Source organism: Sitophilus oryzae, unplaced genomic scaffold (assembly GCF_002938485.1).
Source record: "Sitophilus oryzae breed Bouriz unplaced genomic scaffold, Soryzae_2.0 scaffold_815_pilon_pilon, whole genome shotgun sequence".
NCBI classification, from domain to species: domain Eukaryota; kingdom Metazoa; phylum Arthropoda; class Insecta; order Coleoptera; family Curculionidae; genus Sitophilus; species Sitophilus oryzae.
In genome coordinates, this window is record NW_022147434.1 from 4,086,053 (window position 1) to 4,108,308 (window position 22,256).

At 31.6% G+C, this 22,256-nt stretch overlaps 1 protein-coding gene across 1 annotated transcript in view; it reads right to left on the minus strand.

The window, feature by feature from the left end:
* Nucleotides 1-22,256, minus strand: part of LOC115889459 (asparagine--tRNA ligase, cytoplasmic-like) — a 36,779-nt gene that overhangs the window by 4,396 nt on the left and 10,127 nt on the right. The window contains exons 5-9 of the mRNA XM_030909444.1: nt 22,037-22,227; nt 18,963-19,064; nt 18,773-18,901; nt 16,572-16,821; nt 9,586-9,797 (exon numbers count right to left, since the gene is read on the minus strand). Of these exons, the coding sequence (XP_030765304.1) occupies nt 9,586-9,797; nt 16,572-16,821; nt 18,773-18,901; nt 18,963-19,064; nt 22,037-22,227 (884 nt within the window). The remainder of the gene's footprint in view (nt 1-9,585; nt 9,798-16,571; nt 16,822-18,772; nt 18,902-18,962; nt 19,065-22,036; nt 22,228-22,256) is intronic.

Below are 22,256 nucleotides of genomic sequence, written 5' to 3' on the forward strand. Positions count from 1 at the left end.
ACATTACTGTTGCTGGTATTGCGAATGTACTGTCTCGTAATTTAAATAATGTGGTTAAATTTCAGTTTATCTTTTTGTGAAAACTATCTATTAATATAAAATGTTATTTTAATCAATCTTGGCGGTTTACTTTCAATTCGGTTTGATATATACTGAATGCGTCTCAAAAGTGGCTCACCCCTATAACTTTTATTTTTTCAAATAAAAAAACGAGATTTGGTTTGTTAGTATATGACATAAATTAGGATTGATTGACGTATTCAACTCTTTTCTGCCACTTCCTGTTTTATTGGAAATTACTACAACTTTTAATTTTTAATGACGCCCTCTAAATGACACCCACATCTTTAAATGACACCTGCTTTTTTTGCAGTATTCGATAGAAAATGACTGAATAGAATGACATATCATATGACAACTTTTGACATTTTCTCAATTTGTAACATTTGCAACATGCGGTTCATAACGACAATGACTCGAAATAAAAAAAGTGTGTGGTGCCAAATTATTCGTAAAAAAGTGCTTTTTCTAAATATGCTAATAAGCTACCCTGGTTCCATTTGAAAAAATTGAGATATGATTAAAAATATGATTTGGACATCTTTTAACCGGTCAGGAAAAGACACGAAAAACATTAGACGATCAAAACTATTTTTCCAAGGCTCCTTGATGGTTTACTGGATTTAATGTTTTTAACACAGCCATGGCACTTTAGATTGAAATTTAAAATACGATTTTTTTAAAGCGGAAATGTCAAAAGTTGACATATGATATGTCATTCTACTCAGAGTGTCATTTTCTATCGAATAAAGTACAAAAATACCAAGGGTGTGGTGAATTTTCTATAAAAAAATAATGTTAATGTTTATACTTTTATAGGTTTTATTATTTGTGCATCTAAAAAGTATTAAACACACAGTTAAACTAAAAACGGTTTTAATACTATTAGTCTAATAATTTTATTAACAAACTAATTTCTATAGATACATAATTGCAAATTCAAGCAACAACAATCAAATTAACTGCAACATTGAAAGCATAATAGCAACACACTTTATCTGATATGATCTGATACTAAAAAAATATTTTTTTAAATTCATCTTTTATGACTATTATAATTATTATAACACTCTCATTTATTGGATTTCCTTTTCCTGTTTAACGACTGTAGTTTGAATAGATATCGTATGAATGGTTTGCAAGAAAGAGAGGTTTTGAAAATATGCAGTCATTTAATCTTAGTTGTACGATTGTACAATTCACCCAGTATACTCTGCAAAGAATCATCAAAAGATCTGGTAGATTTTCTCTCTTGAAATTATATTTTCAAATCCACACCTCTGCAGATTAGAAAGATTCTATACAAATTCTAAAATTTTCGTACATTAGAAAGATACTCATATTAAAGTTTAAGTAGTAGGAATGAGGTACACTAAAAAGCAGTTTAGTTCTGAAAGTAATAAAAAAATACAAAAACTAAACTACTTAAATAGTATATACGTCCTGTTTCGTTTATTCTTTTGTTTCGCTGAACTTCATAGGAACAACTTCGACAGCTGTAACAATCTGCAGAGATTCCTTCACTGTGGTCTTTGCTTCCGTTTTTTGAGCCAGAAATAGATCCCTATCCCCAGAGCAGATGCTCCTGCTATCAAAACGTTACTGGACGCGCTAAATATGATTGAATGCCGCCGAACAGACGTCCATAGCATATTATTTAATTGCAGTTGCAAGTTTTCTTCTTGCCCAGTTAAATTACTCAAAGTATCATCAAAAGATCTCGTGGTCGAGTCTATTGGAACTAGTTGTTGGGGAATAGATTCATTCGCTTTGAATGACAAATTCGATAAATCGATTGGTTTGATATACGTTGTAATGGCAGGAACGGTATCAGTTTTTTTAGATGCTAGAATATTTGCTTTTGTTTTTAGTATACAATCGCCAGTTATTTGGATAATGCCGCTGTTATTAAGAAGAATATGTTCGTTGACATCGTTACAAATTACAGTTATATTTGTAGGGCTATTTGTAATGAACAGCCATGTATTATCCATGTAAAGTTGTCTCCATATGATGTCTTTTACAAACCCTTTACGAATTTTGCATTTCATCGCATTTCTTCTATCGTAAATTTCGTCCAGAAAACAATTTGGATTATTTTCGAAATTTTTTATTACTGTAGGATTACAGACATACTCGTTCTGTTTAACTGTAATTCTATCTGCAAATTCTTCTTTAGATAATTCAAAATAATATCGATTGTTATGGTCTACAGCTAAAATGTTATCCGGTTCATCATAAGTCCAGTATGAACTATTTTCAATCTTCAAAGGTATAGGAGTCACTTTTACTAAAGTATATTCTGTTCTGTCTACGATTGGTAAAAACGTACTTATATAAATGTACTGTTCATCATGTTCAACAGCACTTCTTATCACACAAGACGATACTACTAACAGAGGTTGTCTGATAACTTGTTATTAGTTTTTCTAGCGATTTCATTTAGGTGTGCTGGGGTTATATAGTCAAAAATGTTACCAATTTTCAAATTAGAGTGGATAGAGATAAAGAAACACTCACTGAAAAATTATTAGTCATTTAATCGTCATATTTAATACAAAATAAAATGGATATAAAATTAATAAAAAAATCCAAAAACTGTTTCACTTAAATAGTATCTACATCCTGTTTCGTTTGTTCTTTTGATTCGCTGAACTTTATAGGAACAACTTCGACAGCTTTAACAATCTGCACAGATTCCTTCACCGTTGTTCTTTGCTTCTGTCTTTTGAGCCAGAAATAGATCCCTATCCCCAGAGCAAATGTTCCTGCTATTGAAATATTACTGGATGCGCTAAATATGATTGAATGCCACCGAACAGATGTCCAAAGCGTATTATTTAACTGCAGTTGTAAGTTTTCTTCTTGCCCAGTTAAATCACTCATAGAATCATCAAAAGATCTCGTGGTCGAATCAATTGAAACTAGTTGTTGGAGAATAGACTCATTCGCTTTGAATGACAAATTCGATAAATCGATTGGTTTGATATACGTTGTAATGGCAGGAACGGTATCAGTTTTTTTAGATGCTAGAATATTTGCTTTTGTTTTTAGTATACAATCGCCAGTTATTTGGATAATGCCGCTGTTATTAAGAACAACATGTTTGTTGGCATCGTTACAAATTACAGTTATATTTGCAGGGCTATTTGTAATGAACAGCCATGTATTATCCATGTAAAATTGTCTCCATTTGATGTCTTTTACAAACCCTTTACGAATTTTGCATTTCATCGCATTTCTTCTATCGTGAATTTCATCCAGGAAACAATTTGGATTATTTTCGAAATTTTTTATTACTGTAGGATTACAGACATACTCGTTCTGTTTAACTGTAATTCTATCTGCAAATTCTTCTTTAGATAATTCAAAATAATATCGATTGTTATGGTCAACAGCTAAAATGTTATCTGGTTCATCATAAGTCCAATACGAACTATTTTCAATCTTCAAAGGTATAGGAGTCACTTTTACTAAAGTATATTCTGTTCTGTCTACGATTGGCAAAAACGTACTTATATAAATGTACTGTTTATCATGTTCAACAGCACTTATCACACAAGACGATACTACTGGCAGGTTGTCTGAAAGCTTGTTATTTGTTTTTTGGGCGATTTTATTTAGGTGTGCTGGGGTTATATAGTCAAAAATGTTACCAATTTTCAGATTAGATACGACAGAGATAAAGAAACTGACACACATTGAAAAATTATTAGTCATTAAATCGTCATATATAATACAAAATAAAATGGATATAAAATTAATAAAAAAATCCAAAAACTGTTTCACTTAAATATTATCTACATCATTTTTCGTTTGTTCTTTTGATTCGCTGAAGTTTATAGGAACAACTTCGACAGCTTTAACAATCTGCACAGATTCCTTCACCGTTGTTCTTTGCTTCCGTCTTTTGAGCCAGAAATAGATCCCTATCCCCAGAACAAATGTTCCTGCTATTAAAATATTACTGGACGCGCTAAATATGATTGAATGCCGCCGAACAGATGTCCAAAGCGTATTATTTAACTGCAGTTGCAAGTTTTCTTCTTGCCCAGTTAAATCACTCATAGAATCATCAAAAGATCTCGTGGTCGAATCAATTGAAACTAGTTGTTGGAGAATAGACTCATTCTCTTTGAATGACAAATTCGATAAATCGATTGGTTTGATATACGTTGTAATGGCAGGAACGGTATCAGTTTTTTTAGATGCTAGAATATTTGCTTTTGTTTTTAGTATACAATCGCCAGTTATTTGGATAATGCCGCTGTTATTAAGAACAACATGTTCATTGGCATCGTTACAAATTACAGTTATATTTGTAGGGCTATTTGTAATGAACAACCATGTATTATCCATGTAAAGTTGTCTCCATATGATGTCTTTTACAAACCCTTTACGAATTTTGCATTTCATCGCATTTCTTCTATCGTAAATTTCATCCAGAAAACAATTTGGATTATTTTCGAAATTTTTTATTACTGTAGGATTACAGACATACTCGTTCTGTTTAACTGTAATTCTATCTGCAAATTCTTCTTTAGATAATTCAAAATAATATCGATTGTTATGGTCAACAGCTAAAATGTTATCTGGTTCATCATAAGTCCAATACGAACTATTTTCAATCTTCAAAGGTATAGGAGTCACTTTTACTAAAGTATATTCTGTTCTGTCTACGATTGGCAAAAACGTACTTATATAAATGTACTGTTTATCATGTTCAACAGCACTTATCACACAAGACGATACTACTGGCAGGTTGTCTGAAAGCTTGTTATTTGTTTTTGGGCGATTTTATTTAGGTGTGCTGGGGTTATATAGTCAAAAATGTTACCAATTTTCAGATTAGATACGACAGAGATAAAGAAACTGACACACATTGAAAAATTATTAGTCATTAAATCGTCATATATAATACAAAATAAAATGGATATAAAATTAATAAAAAAATCCAAAAACTGTTTCACTTAAATATTATCTACATCATTTTTCGTTTGTTCTTTTGATTCGCTGAAGTTTATAGGAACAACTTCGACAGCTTTAACAATCTGCACAGATTCCTTCACCGTTGTTCTTTGCTTCCGTCTTTTGAGCCAGAAATAGATCCCTATCCCCAGAACAAATGTTCCTGCTATTAAAATATTACTGGACGCGCTAAATATGATTGAATGCCGCCGAACAGATGTCCAAAGCGTATTATTTAACTGCAGTTGCAAGTTTTCTTCTTGCCCAGTTAAATCACTCATAGAATCATCAAAAGATCTCGTGGTCGAATCAATTGAAACTAGTTGTTGGAGAATAGACTCATTCTCTTTGAATGACAAATTCGATAAATCGATTGGTTTGATATACGTTGTAATGGCAGGAACGGTATCAGTTTTTTTAGATGCTAGAATATTTGCTTTTGTTTTTAGTATACAATCGCCAGTTATTTGGATAATGCCGCTGTTATTAAGAACAACATGTTCATTGGCATCGTTACAAATTACAGTTATATTTGTAGGGCTATTTGTAATGAACAACCATGTATTATCCATGTAAAGTTGTCTCCATATGATGTCTTTTACAAACCCTTTACGAATTTTGCATTTCATCGCATTTCTTCTATCGTAAATTTCATCCAGAAAACAATTTGGATTATTTTCGAAATTTTTTATTACTGTAGGATTACAGACATACTCGTTCTGTTTAACTGTAATTCTATCTGCAAATTCTTCTTTAGATAATTCAAAATAATATCGATTGTTATGGTCTACAGCTAAAATGTTATCTGGTTCATCATAAGTCCAATATGAACTATTTTCAATCTCCAAAGGTATAGGAGTCACTTTTACTAAAGTATATTCTGTTGTGTCTGCGATTGGTAAAAACGTACTTATGTAAATATACTGTTCATCGTGTTCAACAGAATTTCTTATCACACAAGACGATACTACTAACAGGTTGTCTGATAACTTGTTATTAGTTTTTCTGGCGATTTCATTTAGGTGTGCTGGGGTTATAAAGTCAAAAATGTTACCAATATTCAAGTAAATATTTAGTATTTTTGTGTAGAAATCGGAAATTTCATTAATAAAATTGGTCGCAACTTGGTAAACAGCAAGCACATGTATTTCCAGTTTGTTGGTGTCAGTCTTAATTGATAACCATCCGTGAGTATAATTAATGAATTCGAACGCCTTGTTAAGTCGTAATCGAAATCTTTCCTGATTATGTTTGATTCTCGAAGCGGTATGGTTGAATTCTGATAGAGCCGATATCATAATTTTCGTTTGGTGATTGGAAGTTGAGATCAGTTCCCTCTGATTTTGATCTAGAGCATCTATGTCACGGTAGACTTCGTCATTTACTCCGAAAACCTTCTGAAGGAGAGTTCCAAGTAACCCGCGTTTGGTTCTTGATTTGATGATATCAATAAGAGATTTTTTGATCCAATAAATTTGATCTCTCTTCTCCTCAATATGACGAACTAAAACATCGCACTGAATATCTTTAGCCAGACGATTGGTTGATCTGCATAGAGTTCTGAATTGATCGGTAACGGTCCCAACTGCTTTTACATCGTCTTCCAATCGACACTTTTCAAATTTGATTTGGACTCTAAGATTTCCTCTGTTGATTTTAGTGCTTCCGATGTGTTCCAGGTATAGTCCTGGTTTTGGATAATGGATTGTATATCCAGCCTGAACACATGGCATAAAAATAACAATCAAAGACAGAAATATAAAGATAATGTGGAAATTAGACCATATTTTAGTGCGAGAATTAACTATTGAGTTCGGTAGGATTTTTTTAAAAAGTGGAATTACATTGTTTTCTGCAAACCAAGGCTGTAACTGTTTGATTTGAAGAATATCATTATTGTCGTCATTTTTATCGATGTTACTCTTATTGGCCCAGTTAAAGACGTAATTTTCTCTGACTAAACATACTAAATCGCTGTTTGAACTACAAGAGTTTGTATTATTGCAATGTATCCATTGAAAAAGACATGGACTGTAGATTGTAGAGTATGTAACGTTTCTAAAAATTAAAAAATCCAATACTCAAATTTCCATATATTATGTACTAATAATATACCGGGTGCGTCTCAAAAGTGGCTCACTCCTATAACTTTTTTATTTTTTTAGTTAAAAAAACGAGATTTGGTATGTTTGTATATGACATAAATTAGGATTGATTGACGTATTCAATTGTTTTCGGTCACTTCCGGTTTCACCGGAAATGACTACAACTTTTGATTTTTAAATGGCACCTCCGGTAAACTTTTGACATTTTCGCATATGGTTTATTTGAAATTATAACTTGCGGGTCGTAACGAAAATTTGACTTAAAATACCAAGTGTGTGATATCAAATTATTCGTAAAAAATGCTTTTTCCAAATATGCTAATGAGCCACCCTCGTTCCATTTGAAAAAATTGAGATATGCTTAAAAATACGATTTAAGCATTTTCTAACTGGCCAGGACAAGACAATAAAAACATTAGACGATCAAATCTATTTTTCCAAGGCTCCTTGATGAAGAATTAGTGTTTTTAACATAGCCATGGCACTCTAGATTGAATTTTAAAATACCATTTTTTATTAAGTGAAAATGTCAAAAGTTGACATATGATTGTCATTCTATCCAGAATGTCATTTTCTATCGAATGAAGTAAAAAAATACCGAGGGTGCCATTTAAAAATCAAAAGTTGTATTCATTTCCGGTGAAACAGGAACTGACCAAAAACAATTGAATACACCCAATCAATCCTAATTTATGTCATATACTAACATACCAAATCTCGTTTATTTATCTGAAAAAATAAAAAAGTTATAGGGGTGAGCCACTTTTGAGACGCACCCGGTATAGTTATATTAAATTATGAATTCAAGTTAAGTTCCCTTGAATAAATAGTCAAATCAAATATATATTTTTTCTTACTTAGAGTATGAAACTTCGAATACAAGAAAAATCTTGGATAGAGTCTTAGATAAGTACAAATATTTTAAGGGGCAGTATATTTCGACCCCAGAAACATGTCTATGAGGTTTATTTGCGATTTTTTTCAAAATTTGGAATTTTCGGAAAAAAGTTTGGAATTTTTATTAGTTTTTAGTAAAAAAAAATATATTTTGTTTCTTGATAATATGGCAACATAGGTAGTAGATTAAATTTACAAGAAATAAACCCCAGAAAAGATCAGTGGTTCTCAAAATGTAAGCAAAAACTATATTTTTTTAAAGTTTCAAAGTAAAATAACTCGGCAATAGTTTCTTTTATCGAGATCTACCAGCCTTGAAAATATTTGCACTTATTTAAGACTCACCCTGTATATAATAATATTGTTATTCTTATTTTAGGACTGAATAACATTAGCATTGCCTAATTCTTTATTAGCCCAAAATATAAAACTTGCTATAGTAAACGCCTCGAATGTTTGGGAGTGATTCATCGGTCGCTACCATGTGAACTAATCTGTTCAAGGTCACATAAAACTTAATTCCAGTGCCGTGGTGTTTCAAGTCATATAATAATCAATATATAATCTGTTGTAATTTGTTGTTTTAACTGTCAAAGTCTTGTCAAAACATATATTTGGTTATAAATATAAAGTAAATAAAAATGGAATGCTCCATTGGTCGCATTGCAAGCACACCAATGGACTGACGCACAAAAACGAATCAATGAAAGAAACGTCTATAGTATAAAAACATAGTATCGTCTTTGTCAATCACGCTAATATTTTAGAATAAGTCGGATGAGCGCAAGCAGATGATTAGACTGGGCCTTTAAAAACCTACGTCTGCGGTAAAAATTTACGTTTTTAATGTAAAAATGATAGCGCGCGTGTCGATTCTAACTTCATCAAGCGATGAATCACTCCCAAACATTCGTGGCGTTTACTATAGAATATGGTTATCAAAGCTTCTATACTCATATTTTTTTATGTAACTCTTACTTCTACTATACAATAATACATAATAAATATAATGTGACAATTATTACTATTTTATTGTTATAATAAGAAAAAATTGAGCACATTACAAGTCATGCATAATATTACGAATTATGATATGCTTATATTTTTATACATGGTGTCTCTTTAATAAGCTCAAGTATTCTAAGGGATGATAAATTTGGTTAAAAAAAACTTTGATATTTTTAAAATAAAATGAAAATATTTTATGTAAGTTTTATTGTAGATAAGAACAAAAAATTAAAAGAGAAACTCAAATCAGAGTTTAACAAACTATATCACAAATCAATTGGAGCAAATAATAAAATACTTAATACTGACATATGCAGTTGAAACTAAATGATAAATATGAAGGTAACAGATAATAAAATAGGTGACGATAATAAAATAGGTGACGAAGAACTTTTCGAAGAATGAACCAGCAGCACTAAACAGTTTTTCAAAATTTCCCGGAAAAATGTCAAGAAAAATTAACGGATTATGGGATTATCACCAGTTATATCAATCAGTATTTGCAATTATTTAAGAGACACTTTGTATAATATAAGATGTAACTCACCCTTCCAACAGTTCTTCCAAATTCCAAATCCTCATAGATCCTCCAACAATCTCCCCCACGTTTGGAAGTAAAACGTCCACGCTCTCGGTTAATTTAGAGTCCTCAGGACATTTGCTCATATAGAACGATTTTATATTAGCCGGAAATCTGCACAGCATAATCGGTCTGTTAATTTGATCGGTCATTTTTCTCTCAGGCATTTCCGGTATATCCTAAAAAATAGATAAGGTAAAATGAATCCATAGAAACTAATCCTGTAAACATATTGGTATTTATAAACTTTATATAAATAAACGCCCAAAAGCGAAAGATTTTAAGTAACACCATGTTTTTTGTATATGCAGTTTCACAGATGAAGTCCGAATCATATGGAACCATTGATTGAAAGAATTGGGAAGATACGCAACCTAATGGGCGAATTCGTTACAAGGCTGATTTGATTTCCACTTACGTCTCAAGTGCTGTACGGTAGGGCCACCACTCGTTCTACTGCCAACGCATAAAACACTCATTTTCTCTAATTCCGCCAGCGAAAGCATATCGAAGACGGTGTGGAACTGCAAGCGACAGTGTTGCCATATTAAAATGTGTAGCTCTAATACGTTTGACGAAAATATCTTGCGTTAGGATGAAAAATCTGCGTTTACGTATTGAAGATTTATTCGTGATAGAATAAACAACAAAAATAAAAATTCTTTTATAGGTACTGAATATATCGTTAGATCGAAAAAAGTCGTTTAGTTGGCTTGGAAATGACGATTATTGTAAATGTCAATAATCCAGGGTGGTTCACCACATACGACACGGAGTATTGTATCTAAACGATTAGATTTTTACAAATTTTAAGTTTTGGGTTCGTTGAAGGACTATTAGAGCTACAATTTAAAATTATTTTTACAAGATACAGAGTGTCCCAAATAAGTAAAAAACATAGTTGTATTTTTTTAAATGGTACACCCTGTATATTTTTCTATTTTTGGATTCTACGATTGAAATAAAGGTAAATTTGATTAAGGTTTATCACACTTAAACCTTACCGTTTTTGAAATATTTTCAATTTTATGAAATTGCAGTAAAAATTTTAAGGCTTCATTTCTCCAAGAGTATCAAAGTTTTTAATACTAATTTTTTACTGAAGATTATTTATTGATCAGATATTGTGTTGCTATAATAAAAATTTTACTACCTTATACAGAGTGTCCAAAAATTTATATTATATAATTACTAGCTTTAAACGGCAATAACTTCTTCTTCTTCTAGTGCAGATCCATTAATGGATGTTTGCGATAACATTTTCCATTGTTTCTCTGTTCTGGGCGGTGTGTATTAACGATTGAACATCGAGTAGCCCTGTCCACTGTCTAATATTCCTCAGCCAAGACATTTTCTTCCTTCCGATACCCCTCCGGCCATCGATCTTGCCTTCTATCAACAAATGCAAGAATTGATATTTGGGGTTTCGCATTATGTGCCCCAGGTATGCGGTCTTTTTCTTTTTAATCAATTCAAATAATTCACGCTCTTTGCCAACGCGTCTGAGAACTTCCACATTTGTCAATCTAGCCGTCCAAGTATCTTCAGGATTCTGCGATATAGCCACATCTCAAAAGCCTCCAATTTGTTGATGGTAGCTGCTTTCAATGTCCAACCTTCCATACCATAAAGGAGCACCGACCACACATAACACTTTACGAATCTTAATCTAAGACTAAGGTCAAAATCAGAACAGACAAGTACTTTTCGAAACCTCAAGAATGCCTGCCGAGCTTGTTCGATGCGACATTTAATTTCCTTGTCTGATGTCCAATCTTCGGAGAGCCAGATGCCCAAGTACTTAAATTTATCTACTCTTTCTATGGGTCTTGAGTTAAATGTTAGGATGGAGTTTATAAACATATCTGGGTTTCTGGATATAATCATAAATTTGGTTTTCTTGATGTTGATGTTTAAACCCATTGCTTTGCTCTGTTCCTTGCTGACCAGTTGTTGTAGGTCGTGTATATTGTCTGCAATTAAGACCGTATCGTCGGCATAGCGGATATTATTAATCCACACTCCATTAACTTTGACCCCCATTTCCACGTCCTCCAGAGCCTCTTGGAAAATAGCTTCTGAGTATAAATTAAATAGGAGTGGAGACAGCACGCAACCCTGTCGCACCCCCCTTCTAACTTGTATGGGATTGGACATGGTATTGGACAATTTTATTTGTGCTGTTTGGTTCCAGTATAACTTTTCAATGCAATAACTTGTCTAATTTAAATGGAACACCCTATGTATTTTACGTAAATCAGATGCATGCACAATGTAATTGTCTATGAAATTGTAATATACCATTTTTTACCCATCTCTTCAAGTTTTCGTATAAAATGCATTTTCTTATAATTTAGACTTCATTTATCACTATACCCATGGAATTGACATTTTAGCTTATTTTTAAAGATGTGACAAATTTTCAAAGGATACAGATACTAATATTGTCAACTATAGCGACTATAGCGCTTATTTAATTAAAAAGTAAAAAAACTGTTTAAATATGTTTTGTTAAAGAGGACCAATTAATATGATCCCAGTATTCAAACTACATTAATTGACTGTTTACGTTGATTAATAATAATTGCTCCAAATACAAAAAAACTGAATTTTGTGTGTGTATTAGACAGTGTGGTAAAAAGTAACACTTTATATTATAGTATTTCATTTTTTGACGAATGCTTATTTATAAAAACGTTCATTTTCATAACTTATTATTATATTGATTTCTGAGCCAAATCCATATTTATTTAGAATAGTTTATTAATTAAAACAATTTAAAAGTCTGTAATTAACTAAAATTTTTGGTGTTTTTGGTCGAAAATAATGGTGGGATATTTAATTGGTATACTCTTTTATAAAGATTTAAATAGTTTTTTTTATATGCCAATGGGCTTGCAATATTTACCACCTGTATATTTTGTACATATATGGTGCTATAAAAAAATCTGAAATGTCAATATTCCATGGGTATATTGATAAATGAGGTCTAAATTATAAGGAAAGGCATTTTCTACGAAAACTTGAAGAGATGGGTAAAAATGATACAATTTGATAGACAATTACATTGTGCATCTGATTCACGTAAAATATATAGGGTGTTCCATTTAAATTAAACAAGTTATAGCCGTTTAAAGCTAGTAATTATTTAATATAAATTTTTGGACACTCTGTATAAGGTAGTAAAATGTTTATTATTGCAACACAATATCTGATCAATAAATAATATTCAGTAAATATTTAGTATTAAAAACTTTGATACCCTCGGAGAAATGAAGCCTTAAAATGTTTACTGCAATTTCATAAAATTGAAAATATTTCAAAAACGGTAAGGTTTAAGTGTGATAAACCTTAATCAAATCTACCTTTATTTCAATCGTAGAATCCAAAAATAGAATAATATAAGGGTGTTCCGTTTAAAAAAATACAACTATAATATTTTTTACTTATTTTGGGACACTCTGTATCTTGTAAAAATAATTTTAAATTGTAGCTCTAATAGTCCTTCAACGAACCCAAAACTTAAAATTTGTAAAAATCTAATCGTTTAGCTACAATACTCCGTGTCGTATGTGGTGAACAACCTTGTATAATCTCTCCAAAAAAATCCTATATGGGTTTTTCGCCACTACAAGAAAATCTACAAAATAAAATAGTTATTTTATGTAAACACTTCTGCGTTAATCCCAAACGGAAACTACTTGTCAGAAGTTAGGTTTAAAGATATACAAATTTGCCTAACGAACAAAAAAATGCTTAACGTTTCGGAAAATTTATCTCTTTCCGTCGTCGGGAGCAAAAAAAATACAAAGAATAAAGAAAAAAACTATTTAACAATTAACATTTAAGGGTCTAGATGTTCAAATTAAAGAACATAAAGATTATTTAAGAAAGGGAGATTTTCACAAATCTAAGATATGTCAGCATTAATGGGACACAGAATAAATTTCAATAACGCCAAAATTATAATGAAAGAAGCGATAGCCTCTAAAAGAAAAATAGAAGAGGCTTTTTTAATACATTCTAATAAAAATAAATGTATTGCTCATGCATCTGTAGATGTTAGTAATGTATGGCAATCGCTTTTTTGATTTTAAAGAATATAACATAAATAAACATAACATACGTAAAAATTTAAAAATACAATTAAAAAGTTTGGTTTTGCCTTATTAAGTAATTGTTTTCAGGTAGTAATAATTTCTAATTAATTATTACTAATTTATTATTAACAATTATTGTTAATTTTGAAGTTTAACTTGATATAATGTCATTTTAATAGAACGTCAACGGTTTTTGTAGACGTATCTGTTTTAAAAAACTAAAGTGTTCTCGAATAGTTGAATTTAAATATTTTAAATAATTTTTTTCTTTACTCTTTGTATTTTTTTTTGCTTCCGACCACGGAAAGAGATAAACTTTCCGAAACGTTAAGCATTTTTTTGTTCGTTAGGCAAATTTGTATATCTTTAAACCTAATTTCTGACAATTAGTTTCCATTTGGGATTAATGCAGAAGTGTTTACATAAAATAACTATTTTATTTTGTAGATTTTCTTGTAGTGGCTAAGTACCCATATAGGATTTTTTTGGAGAGATGAATCCGCCACATAGGTATAGACATTTTTTCTAACTATAATAATGTTATATCAACTATAATAATTCTTTTACTTTCTGGCGAATTCGCCAGGTTCCTCAATGCACGTTGCGGTTATGTAGCAGTAATGCAGTTATGCAATCAGTAATACAGTTTAGCGCTACATTTGACCTTGACAATATTTTAAAAAATGTCTATATCTATGTGGCGGATTCATCTTTCCAAAAAATCCTTTATGGGTATTTCGCCACTGCACTGCAAGAAAATCTACAAAATAAAATAGTTATTTTTTGTAAACACTTCTGCGTTAAACCTAAACGGACGCTGCTTGTCAGAACTTATGTAGTTAACTTGATATAATGTCATTTTAACAGAACGTCAACGGTTTCTTGTAGACGTATCTGTTTTAAAAAAAGTAAAGTGTTCTCGAATAGTTGAATTTAAATATTTTAAATAGTTTTTTTTTCTTTATTCTTTGTATTTTTTTGCTTCCGAAGACGGAAAGAGATAACTTTCCGAAACGTTAAGCATTTTTTTCTTTGTTAGGCAAATTTGTATTACTGTAAACATAACTTCTGACAAGCAGCGTCCGTTTAGGTTTAACGCAGAAGTGTTTACAAAAAATAACTATTTTATTTTGTAGATTTTCTTGCACTGCAGTGGCGAAATACCCATAAAGGATTTTTTTGGAGATATAATATTTTACATATTAAATAACAGCTATCTTCATTTCCAAGCCAACTATGACGCTGTTCTTTGTTTAAACATATAATATTATATTAAATTGACTGAAATGATAGAAAAAATTAGTGATGGGAAAAACAATTATCGAATAATATCTAATTTCAATAATCGAGTACTCGAGTATCAAGCGATTGCAATAACCGAGTGATCACTCGAGCGAAATATCGCTCGTATTTAAAAATACGGTTTTTTGTCCCTCGCATGTTGTAAGTACTCGTTAACGCAAAGCGCCAAGCAGTAAGCTGCGTGCGCAGGGCACATATTCTTTCGGCAATGAACGGCAAGTAGTAAAGGCGGAATTACATTACTATCACGTCACGTGAATTCACGTGAACACACATGAGCAGTAAATTTGATGAGAGCGATGTTTTGCATTTATTTTATTAATCAACACATCAAGGGTGAACACATTATTGTCACTTGGGGGATTCATGTGAAATCACGTGATATTGCGAGTTGTTTCGCGCTCAAAAATTCTGTTTTAGCATCAATTTCGTGAGGCGTGAAAACGTGAGGGTTGGAAAATGGAAGAAATTCTAATAGAAAAAGTGCGTTTACACGAGGTGCTTTACAATAACCGATCTACAAATTACTCTCTTTTCAAATAATGTCATGAACCCATTGCCTAGTTTTAATATTATCAGCAAGTAGTATTGGAAGTATTATAAAAAATTGTTTAACTAACTTACTATTATAGCGTACCTAATTTTTAAAGAAAATCTAAACTCAAATGTTCAAGACTGTTGATAGTTTGCTGGACGCCCGCCAATTTTTTAGCAACAATTGTACTTTAATTTGATCTGAGACCATTAGGAGCAATGTCTAAACAAAACTATACTAAGTGGGCTATAAAAATACATTTTGGCATTTAATGTTGTGCAATGTGCAAAGAGGTTGCAAGCATGCACAAATATTAATTTCATGAAACCATCTCGATAAATATGAAGTTATTCTTATTAGTGCACTTTATGTAAAATTAAAAAACAAACAACTTTTCAAAAAAAATTGTGTGGGCAGTATGTGCGCATATTTGAAGTGAAGCTTCTTCTTCGTGCCCTGTCACGGTCTTCGTGCCACCTGTATACTGTGCCATACTGTATCCTGTCACGGTCTTCGTCACGGAATTTTTACTCCCATCGCGCGTAATGAAGTGTCGCTTAAATATTTTTTTTTTTTCAAAATTCCAAAAAATAAAATTGTTCTTTAGCCATTTATTTTTCTAAATGTCAAAATTGACAGATACCCGATAGCAACAACGTAGATTTTATTATGACATTTTTAGTCTATTTTAAAGCACAAACTAATGCCAAAGATAAATTTGACCTAAATCTATAAATAAAATAAAATCTTATATGATGCAGACTTTATCTGTGACAATTTAACTTGAAACTCAACAAATTTTGAAGTTACTCATAATAATAACGTCAAACCGTCTACTAAAATACGAGCAAAAGTGATTCTATTGCTGATTTTTCATTGAGCTGCCAAATTATCTACATAATCTGACATCAGGGGCGTGCGGTCAATGGAAGTTACACTTTAGTTCTTGACTTTTCAGCGCTTTTGGTCATTGGTTACCTAACTACGCCACTGATTTTGTATCTTTTATTACTTACTTCTCCAAACTCATAAAACGATCCATCTTCTTTTGTAATGTTGTTCTTTTTCAAATATTCAATTGCATCGGAGTAGTTCAACCTTAAAAACGGACGTGTGGGGACCCGAAATCCAGGATTCAGTTCGTAAACTATTTTCCCATAGGGTGATTTTAAAACTCTGTCCACTACGTCGCATATAAGATCCTCCAGGCGATCTAAAAGATCGTTAAAAGTTATGAATGGGCATTCGGCTTCCACATGAGTGTATCTGAAAAACATTATTATAATCACATTTAAAAGAAAATAGAATGGGAAATACATGGTTTATTAAATAACTGTTTTTTTTTCTGGACATATACAAATCGAAATCAATCAATATCGAAAAAAAAACGGCGTTACAGATAACCATGAAATGAAGATAGCTGGCATTTTATACAGGGCGACCATATACGACACGGAGTATTGTAGCTAAACGATTAGATTTTTACAAATTATAAGGGTTTTGGGTTCATTGAAGGATTATTAGAGCTACAATTTAAAAATATTTTTACAAGATACAGAGTGTCCTAAATAAATAGAAAATATCAACGTATCATTTTTTTAAATGGAACACCCTGTATATTATTACATTTTTAGTTTCTACGATTAAAATAAAGGTAAATTTGATTAAGGTTTATTACACTTAAACCTTACCGTTTTTGAAATATTTTCAATTTTGTGAAATTGCAGTAAAAATTTATCTTCATTTCTCCAAGGATATCAAAGTTTTAATGCTAAATATTTACTGAAGTTATTATGTTGCAATAGCAAAAATAATACTACTTCATACAGAGTGTCTAAAAATTTATTTTAAATAATTTCTAGCTTTAAACGGCAATAATTTATTTAGTTTAAATAGAATACCCTGTATATTTTAGGAGAATCAGATACACAATTTAATTGTCTATCAAATTGTGTTATACCATTCTTTACCTATCCCTTCTAGTTTTCGTAGAAAATGCATTTTCTATCATTTAGACCTCATTTATCAATATACCCATGCAATATTGATATTTTAGATTGTTTTTAAAGCAACAAATGTACAAAATGTACAGGTGCTAAAAACAATAATATTACTAGCCCATTTGTATACAAAAAGAAAATTATTTAAATCTTTATAAAAAACAATACCGTTAATTAAATATAACACCATTATTTCCGCCCAAATAATTGATTACATTCTTAATTCTGTTAGTTAATAAATTATTCTAAATAAATGTGGATTTGAATCAGAAATCAATATAATAATAAATTATGAAAATGAACGTCTCTCTTGTTATAAATAAGCATTCGTCAACAAATTAAATAAAATTTTTAATGTGATAATTTTTGACCACAATGTCTAATATACATACAAAATTTTATTATTTTTTTACTATTCGGAGCAATAATTATTAATCAGCGCAGTCAATTAATGTAGTTTGAATACTGGAATCATATTAATTGGTCCTCTTTAACAAATATTTAAACAGTTTTTCTTATCTTTTAATAAAATAAGCGAACTATATCGATAATATTAGTATCTGTACTCTTTGAAAATTTGTTACATCTTTAAAAATAATCTAAAATGTCAATATTCCATAGGTATAGTGATAAATGAGGTCTACATTATAAGAAAATGCATTTTCTACGAAAACTTGAAGAAATAGGTAAAGAATGGTATAATACAATTTGATAGACAATTAAATTGTGCATCTGATTCTCGTAAAATATACAGGGTGTTGTATATTATTGCAACACCAAATTTAGAAAATAGAAATACTCAGAACAATATTTGGTTTTAAAAACTTAAATACGCCTAGAGAAATGGAGCATTAAAATATTACTGTATTTTGATAGAAACCGAAATATTTCAAAAACGATAAGATTAAAATGCGGTAAACTTTAATAAAATTTACCTTTATTTTAATCGTAGAAATTAAAAATGTAATAATATATAGGGTGTTCCATTTAAAAAAAATAATACTTTGATATTTTCTATCTATTTAAGACACTCGGTATCTTGTAAAAATATTTTTAAAATGTAGCTCTAATAGTCCTTCAACGAACCCAAAACTTACAATTTGTAAAAATCTAATCGTTTAGCTACAATACTCCGAGACGTATGTGGTGAACAATCCTGTATACACTGGACACTGGACACCGTTTATTTTTCGATCATACCGTATTATTTTACTTACTCTGCTAAATGTCTTCTTGTTCTACTTTGTTCAGCTCTAAAGCTTTCTGCAATGCAATAAACGTCGCCCATCGAAGGTAAGCAAGTCTCTAAATAAAGCTGAGAACTTTGAGTCAAAAATGCTTCTTCCCTGTAAATAACAAAGTATGTATTGTTGTATTTCTGTAATTAAAATATATGCTTATACACACCCAAAATAATCAAGTTTAAATAAAGTGGATCCCCCTTCAACCTGAGTTTGTACAATGGAAGGTGGGGTTACTTCACAGTAACCTCTGTCCATGTAATGGTCCCTAAAATCATTGGCAAAAATGCGGTATATTAAAGTATAAAATAGGAGTAAATATTAATTATAAATACTAAATACTATTGAGATTACTGATGGGCAAACATCCGGTATATTGAAATTTGGGTAAATGGGGTAAATACTTAAGGTTTTGCACCCGGTATACAGGGTTTTCCAGGTTGAGCGTGCGTTAGAAGTTTCTAGAGAACTACAATATCTAGATCGGAGATATTTTGCACATCATTGTTTTACAATGAGATCTATCGATTAAAAATATTTTCAATATGGCGGCACTTCCGGAAAAACCTGAAGTTGACATTAACTTCCTTATTTTAATGGATACCGCCATTTTTTATTACAGACTTAAATTCTCTGTAAAATTTTATGAATTTTGATATCAAAAACTCTATATCTAACATTAACCGTTTTTGAGAAAAAAAATATTTAAAATTTTTGGATGAAAAAAACTGCCTGTCAAAAAAATTATAGCCTAAACGTCAAATTTAGTGATTACCACAGCCACTGGGACATAAAGAGAAGACATGTGGCTATCTACACACACCGGAAAAATCTAGGGATATCATTTTATTAAAGTTAAAAATAAATGTTTTGAATAAACAACCAGATATTTGTGGGCCGATTCTTTCTACTTCGATTGAAACGCAGTAGTTACACTAGTTATTTCTATATTTGGGATATTTGCAGAAGTGTTTGTGAATTTTTTGTCAAATGTATAAAAAGCACCTAGCATCAATTGTTCGAATTTAACGTGTACTGGCTATGTTTTTATGATAACTGGCCAGAATTCATTCAAATAACTCTGTTTAGTATTAAACGACCTTATGGAGCGTAGACATCTTAACAGAGACGAAATTCTAAGGGCCATGTGTATGCTCGAAGCTGGAATGCGCCAAATCGACGTGGCTAGAGCATTAATACAACGCAAAGTGTAAATACGCAAAGGCACACAGGGCGACATCGCATTACTACCCCTCAGCAAGATCATTTTTTACAATTAAATGCTCGACGCCGACCGACTCTTACAGCACCAGAGCTTAGTTTAATTCTTCAGGAAACACATAATGTAACCGTTAGTCCTGACACTGTTCGCAATAGATTAAGAGAGATCAACTTAAGAAGCAGACGCCCCTGGAGAGCTCAACCCTTAACGAGAGGAAATCGAGAGGTACGATATTTGTGGGTTCAAGATCATGTTCAGTGGTCGAATGAACAATGGGCCAATGTTCTCTTCACGGACGAGTCACGCTTTGGAATTCATCCGGATTCGAGAAGGCTAAGGGTATGTGGAGAACCGGGAAATCTTATTCGGTTGGATCATGTTCAGGAAGAGCACCCTTATCAAGGTAGAACAGTTATGGTCTGGGGAGGAGTCCAGTTAGGCCGAAAAACCGATCTCGTTTTTCTTGAAAGGCTTCTAACAAGAATCACATATCGTGATTTAATTCTTGAGCCTGTCGTGTTACCATATGCCAATGATTTTGAGAGAAACTTCATTCTCATGCATGACAATGCACGGCCTCATACAGCCAGAGTGGTAAGTGAGTTTATCAATGCTCATCAATTAAACATCTTACACTGGCCGGCACAATTTCCTGACCTCAACCCCATCGAGCACGTATGGGACGCGGTCCAAAGAAGAATTTTGAGAATGGGTATGCCTCGTGAAACTCGTAGGGATCTGGTTCGGGCCGTGAATGCAGCGTGGCAGGCTGTACCTCAAGAAGAGATTGACAACCTGATCAGGAGCATGGAGAGGCATCCTCTACCTGAATCCTCTATTGTTACAGCCCACGATGTAGGGCTGTAATGAACAGTAGAGGAGGCCATACCCTTTATTAATTAAAAATGGTTTTATCTTTTTTTTTAATTCACAGTTTAGAATAAAAAAAAATGTGTGTACTTTTTTGAATTCAATAAAAATCAAGGTAAATTTGAAAAATTCGGTAAATTTCGCATTTTTATTTCCAATGCGTCCTGTAAACTATTTGTTTATTTTAATTTTATTATATCAGAAATGCAAATAATAAAATTACTGACGATGGCTGGATAAAATTGTAATATCCCTAGACTTTTCCGGTGTGTGTATTTCAAAACAAACCAAACCAACTAACGTCATAGGCTACCTGGTCGCGTAGCTAGATATTCTGTGCTACTGGTTAAAAACTAGAAAAATAGACGCTTTAAAACTAAATCTTTTTTAAATTAAAAACGATTTATTTTAGGTATAGGAAATAAAAAAAATAACGAATTAAAAAGCCTATCTATTAATAAAATAAAGAAGTAGGTTTCCATTTGAAAAAAAATGATTTATGATTGTTTTCTGTGGTAATCACTAAATTTGTCGTTTAAGCTATACAATTTTTTTTGACAGGCAGGCATTTTTTCCTCCAAAAATTTTAAATATTTTTTTCTCAAAAACGGTTAATGTTAGGTATAGAGTGTTTGATATCAAAATTCATAAAATTTTACAGAGAATTTAAGTATGTAAAAAAATTGGAGTACCCATTTAAAATAAGAAAGTTGTTGTCAACTACCGGTATTTCCGGAAGTGCCGCCATATTGAAAATATTTTTAACCGATAGATCTCATTGTGAAACAGTAATGTGCAAAAAATCTCCGATCTAGATATTGTAGTTCTCTACTGCACAGGGTATATTAAATTTGGGTGAATACCATATATTACCCGGTATATTCCCAACTATACGGGGGTTCTTTGCTAATAAGGTACTCTAACATGTTCCTGTAAATTTATGTTCTAAAGTGTTTTTTGACATGAAAAATTTGATTTCGATGTTAATATGACTCCCACTTGTAGGAGCCGCCGCCTACCTGTTCTGACGGGTTTGGAGATAATTTTTTGTCCGTAAAATTATATAATATTTTGGATATGGTTTCATAAAAGAATTAAAAAAATATATTAAAAAAATCAAGACAGCTTAACGTATTATAATCATATACCTGAAGGCCTGCAAAAGAACAGATCTCATTCTTAAAATTTTCGATGTGTTTTCGCCTCTGATCATGATGTGCCTGTTTGCCGCTTGAATGTCGGGCAATGCTTGTTCATTTAGTATCGCGTCTGCCCCTCCAGCTGGCGCTAAACCAATCAATTCCCAATAATCCACAATAAGTTCGTGTCCACCAGGAGCCTACCATAAAAATTGTCATTAGTTATTTT